The 11,949-nt window shown below is 62.5% G+C and overlaps 1 protein-coding gene across 1 annotated transcript; it reads left to right on the top strand.

Moving 5' to 3' along the window:
- The first annotated feature begins 2,118 nt into the window (after nucleotides 1-2,118).
- On the top strand, nucleotides 2,119-11,839 carry Ptbp1 (polypyrimidine tract binding protein 1). Its single transcript, XM_028858537.1, is given in 15 exon segments — nucleotides 2,119-2,224; nucleotides 3,951-3,981; nucleotides 6,125-6,197; nucleotides 6,352-6,452; nucleotides 6,454-6,672; nucleotides 6,767-6,937; nucleotides 7,023-7,133; nucleotides 7,215-7,389; nucleotides 7,561-7,638; nucleotides 8,251-8,396; nucleotides 9,413-9,446; nucleotides 9,840-9,932; nucleotides 10,039-10,255; nucleotides 10,360-10,437; nucleotides 10,519-11,839. Coding segments are annotated over 15 exon segments (1,668 nt in total). The 5' UTR covers nucleotides 2,119-2,216; the 3' UTR covers nucleotides 10,652-11,839.
- The last annotated feature ends 110 nt before the right edge of the window (nucleotides 11,840-11,949 follow it).

Raw genomic sequence — 11,949 nt, forward strand, 5'->3', positions numbered from 1 at the left:
TACACAGAGAAACCCTGTCTCGGAAAACACAACCACTCTGTACTACAGACGGGTCTTCAATTAGCAGTGTTTCCCCAGGGTCCCCCCCCCCAGACAGGGTTTCTCTGTGTATCCCTGGCTGTCCTGGATCTCGCTCTGTAGACCAGGCTGGCCTCGAACTCACAGAGATCCGCCTGCCTCTGCCTCCCTAGTGCTGGGATTAAAGGCGTGCGCCTCCTCTGCCCGGCAGTGTTCCTTACTCTATTCCTAGTTTGGTGAGGGTCTTGCTGGACTGTGGCTCTGTTCCTCTCTGCTCTGCAGGCCTCCTACTTGGGGCCAGCCCAGCCCACCCTCAACTCTCCTGACCTGGCTTGCTGGCCACTGCCGGCAGTTAAGGAAGACCTGCACTGGATATCATTCACACATAGGCTCCCCAGGACCAGCCTCCTCCGGTCTCTGGCTCACTCTCTACCTAAGGCTGATCTCTGCAGTGGGGGTTCTGCCTGTTTCAGAGGTCAGGGGACACTGTTTTCCTGAATACGGGTACCCAGGCCCTGAGGAAAGATTTGAGGGAGGGAGTCAGCTGGGGTTTCAGTCAACCTGGCCCAGGGAACTGCTGTGCAAAGGCCCCGAGGCCGGGCTTGAAAGGCAGTCAGGCAGGTTAGAGAATCTTTGTTGAATAGTTAGAGGTCTGGTCAGAAACCAGACAGGAAGGTGAACAAGGCCATTTCAGGAGTTCTGGGAGGGCTCCGAAGTAGCTTTCCACACACTCTGCCAGTGCAGACCTGTGCTCGGAGACCAGCAGTCTCCACCTTTGCCCATCCACTCATGGGCAGCCACCCATGCAGGTTGGCTTCTGAGGGTGGGGCCCACGCTTGGCACCAGCCACCCAGAGAACAAAGCCTGGCGGCCAACCTCGGTCCTGATGGGAGTCCCAGAGGGCTCAAATCCTCCGCCTTGTCGTGAGGCTTCTAAATCCGCGGGACGGTCCTGATTAGTGATTCCGGGCCCTCACTGCTCTGCGGGCTGGCTGGGGCCTGAAGGGCCTCTCCCGGCGGGGCCTCCGTGGAATCGGCAGCCGCCCCTAATCCATGCTGGAATCCTCTGGCACCGGGCCCGCGTTGGGGCTCCAAGGCTGTTGGGCCCTGGGCCAGGCCTGCAAGAAACCAGCCTGGCCGCCAGGCCTCCCCCCCCTCACCCTGGGCGCCCGGGACTGCAGAAGGGGAGCCGGGGGCCGGGCTCCCCTCTGTGAGAGGCGAAGGACAGCCTCTCCCCTTCCCTGGGCTCTTTTAGCTGACAACTAGGCCGGCGGGAATGCGAGGAGTTTGCGTCTTTGGGAGCCACATCCAGGCATTGCCCGATCTTTGCACCCCGCGCTGGGCTCCGGGGAAGCCGTGCCCGCTCCCGCACCTGCCCCGGGACCCCTGCTCCTGGGGTATCCGCTCTGCGGGTCGGGCCGGGGCCTAACTGCAGGGCAGGTCACCGGACACCGCGGCCTCGGCTTCCCCAGCTGTCGGCAGAGCCGGCGACACTACGGCCCGCTCTATGGCTGCTTGGGGGACAAAAGGCGGAAAGGCAGGACGCGGGGTCCCGTCGGGGCCGCGTCGGCGAGGCACGTGGCCTCCACCTCCCCGCTCGCCAGCCGCGGAGAAACCCGGCTTCCAGGCCAAGTTTGGGTCACGTGACGGCGAGCAAGCCGGGGCGGCCAAGCGATCCCTGCCCGCTTTCAAGATGGCGACGCACCTCGCTTTGCCCTCAACGTTGAAGGCCGACGGCTCCCATTGCCCGCTTGCAACATGGCGGGCAGCCCCCCGCTAGCACGCTTCCTCGCGTCGGACCCGCCACGTACCCACTCTCAAGATGGCTCCGCTCGGGCCGGCCGGAGGCTCATTTATTGGCTCCGATGCCGTCACGTTCGCCTCCGCACTCACGCCCTCCCCCTTCCCCACAGGCGGCTTCCGCCTTCCGCCTTGACTGACGGAAGCGCCAACCAATAGACGTCTGCGGTCTGTCCGGGTTCCGCCCTCCAGGTCGCCCCCTAGCCAATGGGAGGCGTTGGCGGGGGCAGGCAGGGCCGGCCACGCCCACAGGCCGCGGCGGGAGCCAATGAGCAGCGCGCGCGGGGGACGTGTGCGGGCGTCTCCGCCATCTTGTGAGTCTATAACTCGGAGCCGTTGGGTCGGTTCCTGCTATTCCTGCGCCTCCGCTCCGTCCCCCGCGGGTCTGCTCCGTGTGCCATGGACGGGTGAGTAGAGCCGCGCCCCTCGCCCGCCGCTCCCCGCTCCGCACCCCGGGCTGCGCCGCCGCGCGCGGGGGTCCCGCCGGCCCTCGCCGGCCCCCGCCGGCCCCGCCGCGCGCGCGTGCGCGGCCTCCGTCCGCATGGCGCGCTCGGAACCCCGGGCGCCGCAGGCCAGCGAGGAGCCCGGCCGGGTAGGTGGCCGCACCCACGCCCCGGCTCCCCTGCACCCCTCTCGCCCCGCGCACTTCCGGCGCCCGCGCGCTCCGCCCGCCGCGGCCCGGCGCCCGCTCCCTTCCTCCCCGCCCGCCGCGCGCGTGCGCGCTCCCCGGGGACACGCGCTCCCCCGAAGGGGGCGGCGGGCGCGGTGGCCCTGCCCGGCCTCCGGCCTCCCGTCCGGGCCGCCGCTCCGCGTGCCCGGGGAGTGTGGGCCTCCGCGCTCCCGCCGCGGCGCCTCGTGCGCGTGCGTCGCGGGGGCGCGCGCCTCCGCCGCGGGGCGCGCGCGCGGGGGGGGCTCTGGAGGAGGGCGCGCGTCCAGCCCGCCTTGTGGGAGGGCAGGGCCGGGAGGGGGGGTGGGACGCCTGCGGAGACCCCCGGCCGAGGGCCGACGGGCTGGAGTCGGGTGCAGGGCGGGCGCCAAGGCGGGCGCCGGCCTGGCCTCCCGGCCTCCTGCTCGCTTCCGGGAGGTGCCACTCCACCCGGCCACTTTTTGTTTGCACTTTGGGGTTTGTTTTGGAGACGGGGTCTCCCCGTAGCCCGGGCTGGCCTCAGACCCAAAGATCCGCCCGCCTCTGCCTCCCGAGTGCTGGGACGGAAGGCGTGCGCCAGCACTGCCCGGCTTTTTTCTTGAAACTCGTCTGGGGTTTTGGAGACAGACTGACTTCTTATCCTGATCTCCCGCCCTGGCCTTCCTCGCGCTGTGAATCCTCTTTGAAGGATCAGCCCTATAAAATAAGCAGGCCTGGCCTCCAGCCGCGATCGGGAACCTGTTGCGGTCCTCCCGCAGCAGCCTCCTGAGTGCTGAAATGACGGGAGAGCCTTCCGATGCAGGCTTTCAGCAACTTACTCGGGATCTTTGAGCCGGGCGTGGTGGTCACACCTTTAATCCTGGCAGAGACAGGCAGGTCGCTGTGAGTTCCAGGTCAGCCAGGGCTTTGTAGAGAAACTGTCCCAGAAATTTGGAAGACCGAAATTAAGCAGAGAGGCGCCCACCAAGGGTCAGTGTCGCACAACCCGGCCACCACTTCCTGGCCCGGGAACCCGGCCAGCCGTGGCGGGCTTGCTGCTGCCTGGGAGCAGGCTAGGTGCAGCAGGTGAGGCCGAGCGCAGTTACGAGGGGCTGGGGTTGATCAGTAACCCAGGGTGGATCCGGGCAGCTCTGTTGGTTTGTAAATGGTAACAAGGCCACTTTGACTGCCACTGGCAGCCTGGCCCTGAGCTCCCTGCCCCCACTCAGGAAGCACTGTCCTTGGGTTCTGCCTCTACCTGCTTGCCCGGCTGCCCGGGAGTTGAGTAGTGGGCCCAGATCAATCACTGTAGACTTGGTAGAAAGGGGACCTCTAGATATGTTGGAAGACGACCAGGGTCCTGCATGGAAGGAGGGAGGGCCCGAGGACAATGGTGGCCACCTTTCAATTGAGAGTCAATGGGTGGTTCACTCCCCTGCCCTTCCTTCCGAGCCGGACTGGCAGCGGGCCCTGCAGCCCCAGTGCTGACGTCTCTTTTCTCTCCACAGCATCGTCCCAGACATAGCAGTCGGTACAAAGGTAGGTGTCTCTTGCTTGGCACTGCACCCAGCCCTGCTGTAGTCAAGGCTGGATGGTGCCTGCTGCAGGGTGGCGGACGCTGGTCCAGCCACCTGGACCAGTAGGCAGAGGATGGCAGAGCTGCACACAGTTGCCACCCGAGTGACCGGGGCCCAGGACCCTTTCCTGTGACTGGTGGCTCTTCTGCCTGCATCTAAGAAGTGTTCCGGACACGTGGGCACTTAGTTGACGTTGCCCACGAGGGTTTGGTTTGGAAGTCTACGGCATGTTCTGAGGTGAAGATGGGCAGTTGAGCCTCTACTGGCCAGGCAGGCCTCAACCCCGGGCTTGACTGCCCCCGCCTCAGCTCACCTAGCTGCCCTGGCAGGCACTGGAGGGCGGGGCCTGGAGCAAGAAGGGCTTCGCGGGTCCTGCCCTTGCAGTGACAGCGACGGTCCGTGTCGGGACCAGTCTTGCTTCTGTGGACGGGCAATAGACTGCCTGTTAAGCTGTGTTAGGCAGTCGTTTCCTCCCCTCAAAAGGCCCTGCAGGTGAGTCCCCGAGGGCCACCTCAGCCACGGCCCCTGATTTGCTACCAGGCTGCTGTCTGGACGAGTTTCATTCTTTCCTGGGTGGACGCTGTCTCCACCTGCCTGCTGATCTTCCCTCAGATAACCCGTGTGTTCAGAGGTGGGGGAGGGAGGCCCTCGTAAGGTACAGGCCTGCAGGTGAGAGCGTATGTCTGGGTGAAGGTGCTGTTAACCTGGATTGCCTTGGCTACTTGTCTGCACAATACTCAATTCCAGCTAGCCACAGAGGGCATGCTGGACGAGTTAGGAGCAGGGCGCTCTGGGTGGAGAAAGAGACCAGGCCTGCCTTGTTTTGGTCTGTCACCATGGCAAGCCTTCGGGAAGGCTAGGCTAACCAGTGGCTTCCCTGTGCTGGGTTCTCACGTGCCTTCGTCTGCCTAGCGGCCTGGGGCTATTGGCCCAGGTGGCTGGAGTTTCCTCTGACAGTCGTGGGCTCCTGAGCCTCTGTGGGGAGACTTCGGGCCCGGCAGCCTGCCAGGAGCAGAGCTGCAGGAAGTACTGCTCCCCCCGCCCAGGCCAGACGGAAGCCACCCTCCCACTAGGGTCAGCCGGAGGGACCTCATGGGAGACTGGCTGCCAACAGGAAGTGACTTCCTGCCGCTCAGATGTGGATATGAGGTTCTGGGCTTGGCATGTCAGGTTCTTGCCTCCCAGGCTGGGCAGGGCCAAGTCCCGCTGCAGCCCTTGCTCCTAAGACGTTAGTTAGTGTGGCCACGCTTTCTGATGCAGGCTTCAGGTGGGTGCAGGTCATGAGGGGCTTGAGAGGGGTGAGCCTGGCAGGTGCTGGCCTCTGGTCTCTAGACCTGTTTGCTCAGTGCCCTGGGCCTTCATTATCAGGGTCAGTGCAAGTGTTGATGGAAGAGGAAGGACAGTGCCCTTGATGCTGGCTTGGGCAGTGGGGACGTCTCCTGGGGAGGGAGTTAGGCTGTTCCTTGTTGATGAAGATGAAACAAGACATGGACAAAGTGGTGGTCCCCAGAGACCCTGGGTGGTCAGCTTCAGGGGGCTCTACCCTACGGTGGGAGCTCTGGTCTGAGGCTCGCTTTGGATAGCAGGCGGGTTCTCGCTGTCCTGGGTCTAGGTCTCCTGTGCTTCTTGGGATGGCTCAGCCAAACTAATCAGCAAACAAATTTGCTTCTTTCTTGCTTCTGGCGAGAAGGGATCCCCCACTGTGGGTCAGCTTGGGGGTTCCCCAGTGAGTGGCTTCCATCACTCGATGGTCCTCCTCACCAGGTACAGCCACGGTCCCTTGTCCTGGAGTGTAGCCAGGACAGTGGGGCTCGGGCAGCAGCAAGGCTGGCTTTGTTTCTCCGGAAGCTGCTGACAGCGCTGCCAGGAGGGTACCGCGAGGCTGGCAGCTGTGCACTCTGGGCAGACGACCCGCCAGGCGGGGCCTCCCACATGGCTGCTGGCACAGGCCCCGGTGACCAGTGAAGGCTGCTGCTAGTAGTGAGCAGAGCCGTGCAGGCAGGCGTGGGCAGTGTGACGTCCCTGGGGCTGCTGTGGTGGGATGGAGAGGTAGGGAAGGGGGTGGATCAGCTGGAGCTGAGGGTCCATCCATGCTCTCTTCCCAGCGGGGATCCGACGAGCTCTTCTCCACCTGTGTCAGCAACGGCCCCTTCATCATGAGCAGCTCGGCCTCGGCAGGTGAGGTGGATGCCGGGGGTGCTCGTCTCTCTCCATCAAGGAGTGCTTGTGCCCAGGGAAGCCTGGCTCGGAACGGGACGGATGGGGAGCAAGACCCTGCCAGAGGCAGGAGCGGGGCTTGCAGTCTCCCAGATGTGCCCTGTCCCTTTTTCAGCTAATGGAAATGACAGCAAGAAGTTCAAAGGGGACAACAGGAGCACGGGGGTCCCTTCCCGAGTCATCCACGTGCGCAAGCTGCCCAGTGACGTCACTGAGGGGCGAGGTCATCTCCCTGGGGCTGCCCTTTGGGAAGGTCACCAACCTCCTTATGCTGAAGGGGAAGAACCAGGCCTTCATTGAAATGAACACAGAAGAGGCTGCCAACACCATGGTCAACTACTACACGTCGGTGGCCCCTGTGCTGCGTGGCCAGCCCATCTACATCCAGTTTTCTAACCACAAGGAGCTCAAAACTGACAGTTCACCCAACCAGGCAGTGCGTCTGCAGGGCCGGCGGGCGGGCGGGCGGCCGGCCTGGCTCCTTGCCTCAGCCCTGGGTACATGGCTCATGATGGATGGTTCCTCCACAGCGTGCCCAGGCAGCCCTGCAGGCCGTAAACTCTGTGCAGTCCGGAAACCTGGCCTTGGCAGCCTCTGCTGCTGCTGTGGATGCGGGAATGGCAATGGCGGGCCAGAGCCCGGTGCTCAGGATCATCGTGGAGAACCTCTTCTACCCAGTGACCCTGGACGTGCTGCACCAGGTGGGTGGGTGCATGCCCTGCCCCGCTGGGTGGGTCCCCGTCTGCCCACACACGGCTGGGGCTCACGCACACCTCTCTGCTGCAGATCTTCTCTAAGTTTGGCACAGTCCTGAAGATCATCACATTTACCAAGAATAACCAGTTCCAGGCGCTGCTGCAGTATGCTGACCCTGTGAGCGCCCAGCATGCCAAGCTGGTGAGTAGGACTCCGGGGGTGGGCAGTCCCGGGGGTGGGCAGTCCCAGGCCTGGCCGGCGCTCACCTTTGTCTCCCCACAGTCGCTGGACGGCCAGAACATCTACAACGCCTGCTGCACGCTGCGCATCGACTTCTCGAAGCTCACCAGTCTGAACGTCAAGTACAACAACGACAAGAGCAGAGACTACACGCGGCCCGACCTGCCCTCCGGGGACAGCCAGCCCTCGCTGGACCAGACCATGGCCGCAGCCTTCGGTGAGACGCTGTGTGTGCTGATCGTACCAAGTCAGCGGGGTGGGACAGGCCACCTAGCTCTGTCAGGCTCCCCGGCGCCCTGGCACTGCCCAGCCCGGCCCCTCAGCAGTCGTGCCCGTGCCCGGCCAGCCGTGAGGTGAGGTGCAGTGATTAGTGTCTGTTTGTTTCTAGGTGCGCCCGGCATTATGTCGGCCTCTCCGTATGCAGGAGCCGGGTTCCCTCCCACCTTTGCCATCCCGCAGGCCGCAGGTATTCACGCTCATCCTGACCCCGGCGCCTGCATGCCCACACAGCCCCAGAGAGGCCCCAAGTGTCAGGTCCGGGCCCCCTTCCGGGGAGAGGGGAAGGGGCCTCTGGCAGCATCCACAGGCAGCTAGGGCAGGGTAGTCTCAGGCGAGGCTGGGCCAGGCGCCCTGTGTCGGCGATAGCAACAAGCCACTAATCACTCAGTCTTTGGTCTGGTTCCCTTCAAGCACCTTGGGCGAGGACGAGGACGCAGTGTCCCTAGTAGATTGAATTTAATGGCCTGGTAAGCAAGTGGCCTCCAGGGCTGAGGAGCATGGGCCTCGGCCTCCGCGTGCCGCCCGGGCCTGCATGGAGGAATGGGCGCCGCATGCGTGCACAGCGGGCGTGTCTGGCAGGCCCTGCTTGCAGAGGGCCCGTGTCAATCAGAGCTTTTGTGCTGTCGGGCGCATGCAGTCTGAACACACCCAGACTGGCCGCGGTGTCGAGCGGTGTGTGTGGCCTCTGTGCAGGCCACAGCCAGGTGACACCTTGTGGCTGTGTGCGGGACGAGGCTGCGTGCCTGCCCCCTCTTGGTACAGCCCTCCAGGCTCACATCCACACTCCCTTCCCTTGCAGGCCTCTCTGTCCCTAACGTCCACGGAGCGCTGGCCCCGCTGGCCATACCTTCTGCCGCTGCGGCGGCTGCAGCTGGCCGCATTGCCATCCCAGGCCTGGCGGGTACCGGGAATTCCGTCCTTCTGGTCAGCAACCTGAACCCTGAGGTATGTAGGTGTTGATCTGCTCTGCCTGTCCCTGGAGTAGTGGTGGGGTGCTGACTGACCAGACAGGTCCTGGGGGGCGCACTGGACTGCAGGCAGGGGCTGGGGTGTCCCAGGCGCCGCGGGCACAGGCGAGCTGCCGCCCTCTGTCTGCTGCTGTTGGCCTCTGCTACTTCCCGGCCGCTCTGAGCAGGTTTCTGTTTCCTCTCAGCTCCACTCGCGCCCCGGCCCTCAGGCCCTCAGCGCTCAGCCGGGGTGCTTTCCTTCTGCACAAGGCCGTCTGAGTTAATTTGGGGCCTGCGAGAGCCTGCTGGAAGGGAGGTGGCTCAGGCCAGGGCCGGCCGGCTTGTCTCTGCGGCTGGAGCCCGGTACCTGGAGCCCAGGTGGCCCTCGGGGCTCAGGGCCGCTTCTCCAGGCCCGGGGCTGCGGGGCCGGGCCTCAGGCCGCTCTCGGGCCCTGTGCCTGCCTCTCAGGCCGGCCTGCTCCAGCCAGTTCCCGCTCTGAGCTCCAGCCGCCGCCCGGGCACTGCCAGGCTCCGCTCCTTGCCTTGGTCTCGGCCGGCCGCAGTGCCCGCCCACGTCCTCGGGCCTGCGGGCAGTGCCTCTCTCACATGCGTGACCGTGTGCAAGTGTGTGCGTGGGCGAGAGTGCGCGTGGAAGGAACACTGCCTCGTTTCCTACGTATTTACTGACCTGTGTTTTGCTACTTTTTTCTTTCCTCCCCTCCCCTCCCAATTTTTTTTCTTGCCTGATCCGGAATTTCTTTGCCAACTGACTGCACGGTTCTTCTGCTTCCTGTTGTTGCTTGAAACAAACAAAACATAAATCAATAAAAACAAACTCCCCTCTCAAACCCGCTCTCCGGAAACCAACCTGCCCTTGAATATTAACATCCTGACAACTTCATCATCATGAACCTGCTCGCCTGCGGGGACTGTCTTCCTCGTGGACGATTGGCACTCGCCCCCTTGACCTCTCCCTCTCCCTGTCCCCTGCTGCCTTCCTCTGCTGTCTCTAAAGAGAGTCACACCCCAAAGCCTCTTTATTCTCTTCGGTATGTTATTCTCACTTTTATTACCTTGGTTTCATTTATTTGGTTATTGACGCCCTGCGATGTACTATTGAGTTTGTGTTTGGCCTTCTGCCTCGGTCCGTGGTTTGTTTCCGGTTTGCGGATTGTACTGAGTAGACACGCATGGTTACACCCTGCATGCTTCCAGAGCTAAGCGTGTCAGTAGCATGTGTACGTGGCTGTCCCGACAGCTGTCTGGAGTCCGAGGCTGCCGAGCGCAGCGCCCGTTAGCAGGCCTTGGGCTGTGAGACACGGCCTCCCGGCGCCCACTAAACAAACCTGGCCTGCCGGGAGCGCGGGTGCGCGGGGTGGGCAGGGGTGGGCGGGAGAGGTGAGGAGGCCCGGTGTCTCAGACTCTGTCCCTGGGTTTCAAAGGCGTCTACGGTGATGTGCAGCGGGTGAAGATTCTGTTCAACAAGAAGGAGAACGCACTGGTACAGATGGCGGATGGCAGCCAGGCCCAGCTGGGTGAGCGTCACTGGAGGGCACGAGAGGGCACGGGCTTGGACTCTACCTGGGGGGAGGCCAGTGAGCATGGGGCCCGCTGCTCATGTGCTTCACACCCTTTGCCCAGCCATGAGCCACCTGAATGGGCACAAGCTGCACGGGAAGTCGGTGCGCATCACACTGTCAAAGCACCAGAGTGTGCAGCTGCCTCGCGAGGGCCAGGAGGACCAGGGCCTGACCAAGGACTACGGGAGCTCGCCGCTGCATCGCTTCAAGAAGCCGGGATCCAAGAACTTCCAGAACATCTTCCCGCCCTCGGCCACTCTCCACCTTTCTAATATCCCGTGAGTTCGTCTCCCGGTCCCTGTGTCTGCTGGGTCGTCGTCCCCCTACCCCGGGGCCCAGGATGTGTGGGCCCCAGCCAGATAGATGTCTCCTGTCTCCGTAGGCCCTCGGTGTCAGAGGACGACCTCAAGAGCCTCTTCTCCAGCAATGGTGGTGTGGTCAAAGGCTTCAAGTTCTTCCAGTAAGTACAGCCCTGCCTGCCCTCTGCCCTTGCCCTTGCCCTGCCCCAGCCCCTCTGACCACCCCGCACCCACCCCTGCAGGAAGGACCGCAAGATGGCACTGATCCAGATGGGCTCTGTGGAGGAGGCGGTGCAGGCGCTGATTGAGCTGCACAACCATGACCTGGGCGAGAACCACCACCTGCGTGTGTCCTTCTCAAAGTCCACCATCTAGATGCCTGAGGGCCGGCGACAGCTTCCACCATTCCAGAAAAAAAGCCACTTTAAGAAGCAGCTGAAGTGACCTTACAGACCAGAGATTTTATTTTTTTAAAGAGAGATCAGTTTACCTGTTTTTAAAAAAATTAAATCTAGTCCACCTTGGTGTGGCAGGAAATGGCTTGGGCCACAGAGGCTCAGTCAGGCCCAGCACCATGCCTTGAGGGGCCCAGGCGTGAGGCCACAGCTGTGCCCGAACACAGCCGCTTTCTCGTGCCTTACAAAACCAGCCCGCCTTGTGGCCGCACACCCACCCTCTCAGGCCACCAGTCTGTCTCTAGACTGCAGGGGAGCCAGCGGCCTGCACCACAGACTCCCTATGCTGTGCAGGAGCTGGGGCCACCGCCCCCACCCTTATAATCAAGTGACATGATTCTCCCATGTCCCTGGCCAGCCCAGGGGGCCCAGGCCATCCTTAGCTGCCGAGCCTCATGTGACCTTTGTATTCTATTCTGTGTGGTCGCAGACACCTGTGCCTAGCAATATTTCCACTTGACCAAATACCCGAATCTTTTTCCATTTATATGCAAGAGATATAGTTTTAAGTAACTTTTTATAGCAATGATACAATGGTATGTGTGTACTCAGCTTCTGTGTCCCTGCGCTCCTCCCCTCCTTCCCGGTGACCAACTTGCAGGGGGAGCCCAAGCCAGTGCCGCCTCTGCCTCTGCCTGGGGCAAACGCTCTGAGACCAGTGGGCTCCTACCTTCAAATTTTGGACCAAAGTTTTCTTTTCTGCCCGCCTCTGACTAGGCCCGGGTGAGGGGCTGACCTCTAGGCCTTAACGCCCCTCCCAAGTGCCCCCATTGTGCCTAGCCCGTCTCTGTGGGAGGGGTTCCCTGGACCTTGGTTCTGTGAAGGAGCGTCAAGAGTGTAAATATTTATGATTTTTATACCTGTATGGGGCTGAGGCGGTGCAGCAGGTTTTTTTTATGGTGACAGATGTATATTTTGGTAACAACTACAGGCTCAGTATTGTCCCAGGGCCAACCCTGGCCACATTCCACCCCGCCCAAGATGGTGTGTTGGGGGAGTTTCCATTAAAGCAATTTTCTAACCTGTGCCTTCCCTGAGCCCTTCATTCTAAGCTGTAGAGAGGTAGGGCCAGGCTGGGCCTGGACTCAATAAATGCCTGTCTCTTGCGCCTCTGCCTGTCATTGGGCGCTGGGCACTGGAGGGCTTGGCATGGGGTCTTGGGGGTCAATTCACAGAGAGCAGACAGGACGGGGCTCCTATGAGGGCCCGACCTCAGCA

This window comes from Peromyscus leucopus, chromosome 22 (assembly GCF_004664715.2).
Source record: "Peromyscus leucopus breed LL Stock chromosome 22, UCI_PerLeu_2.1, whole genome shotgun sequence".
Classification (NCBI taxonomy): domain Eukaryota; kingdom Metazoa; phylum Chordata; class Mammalia; order Rodentia; family Cricetidae; genus Peromyscus; species Peromyscus leucopus.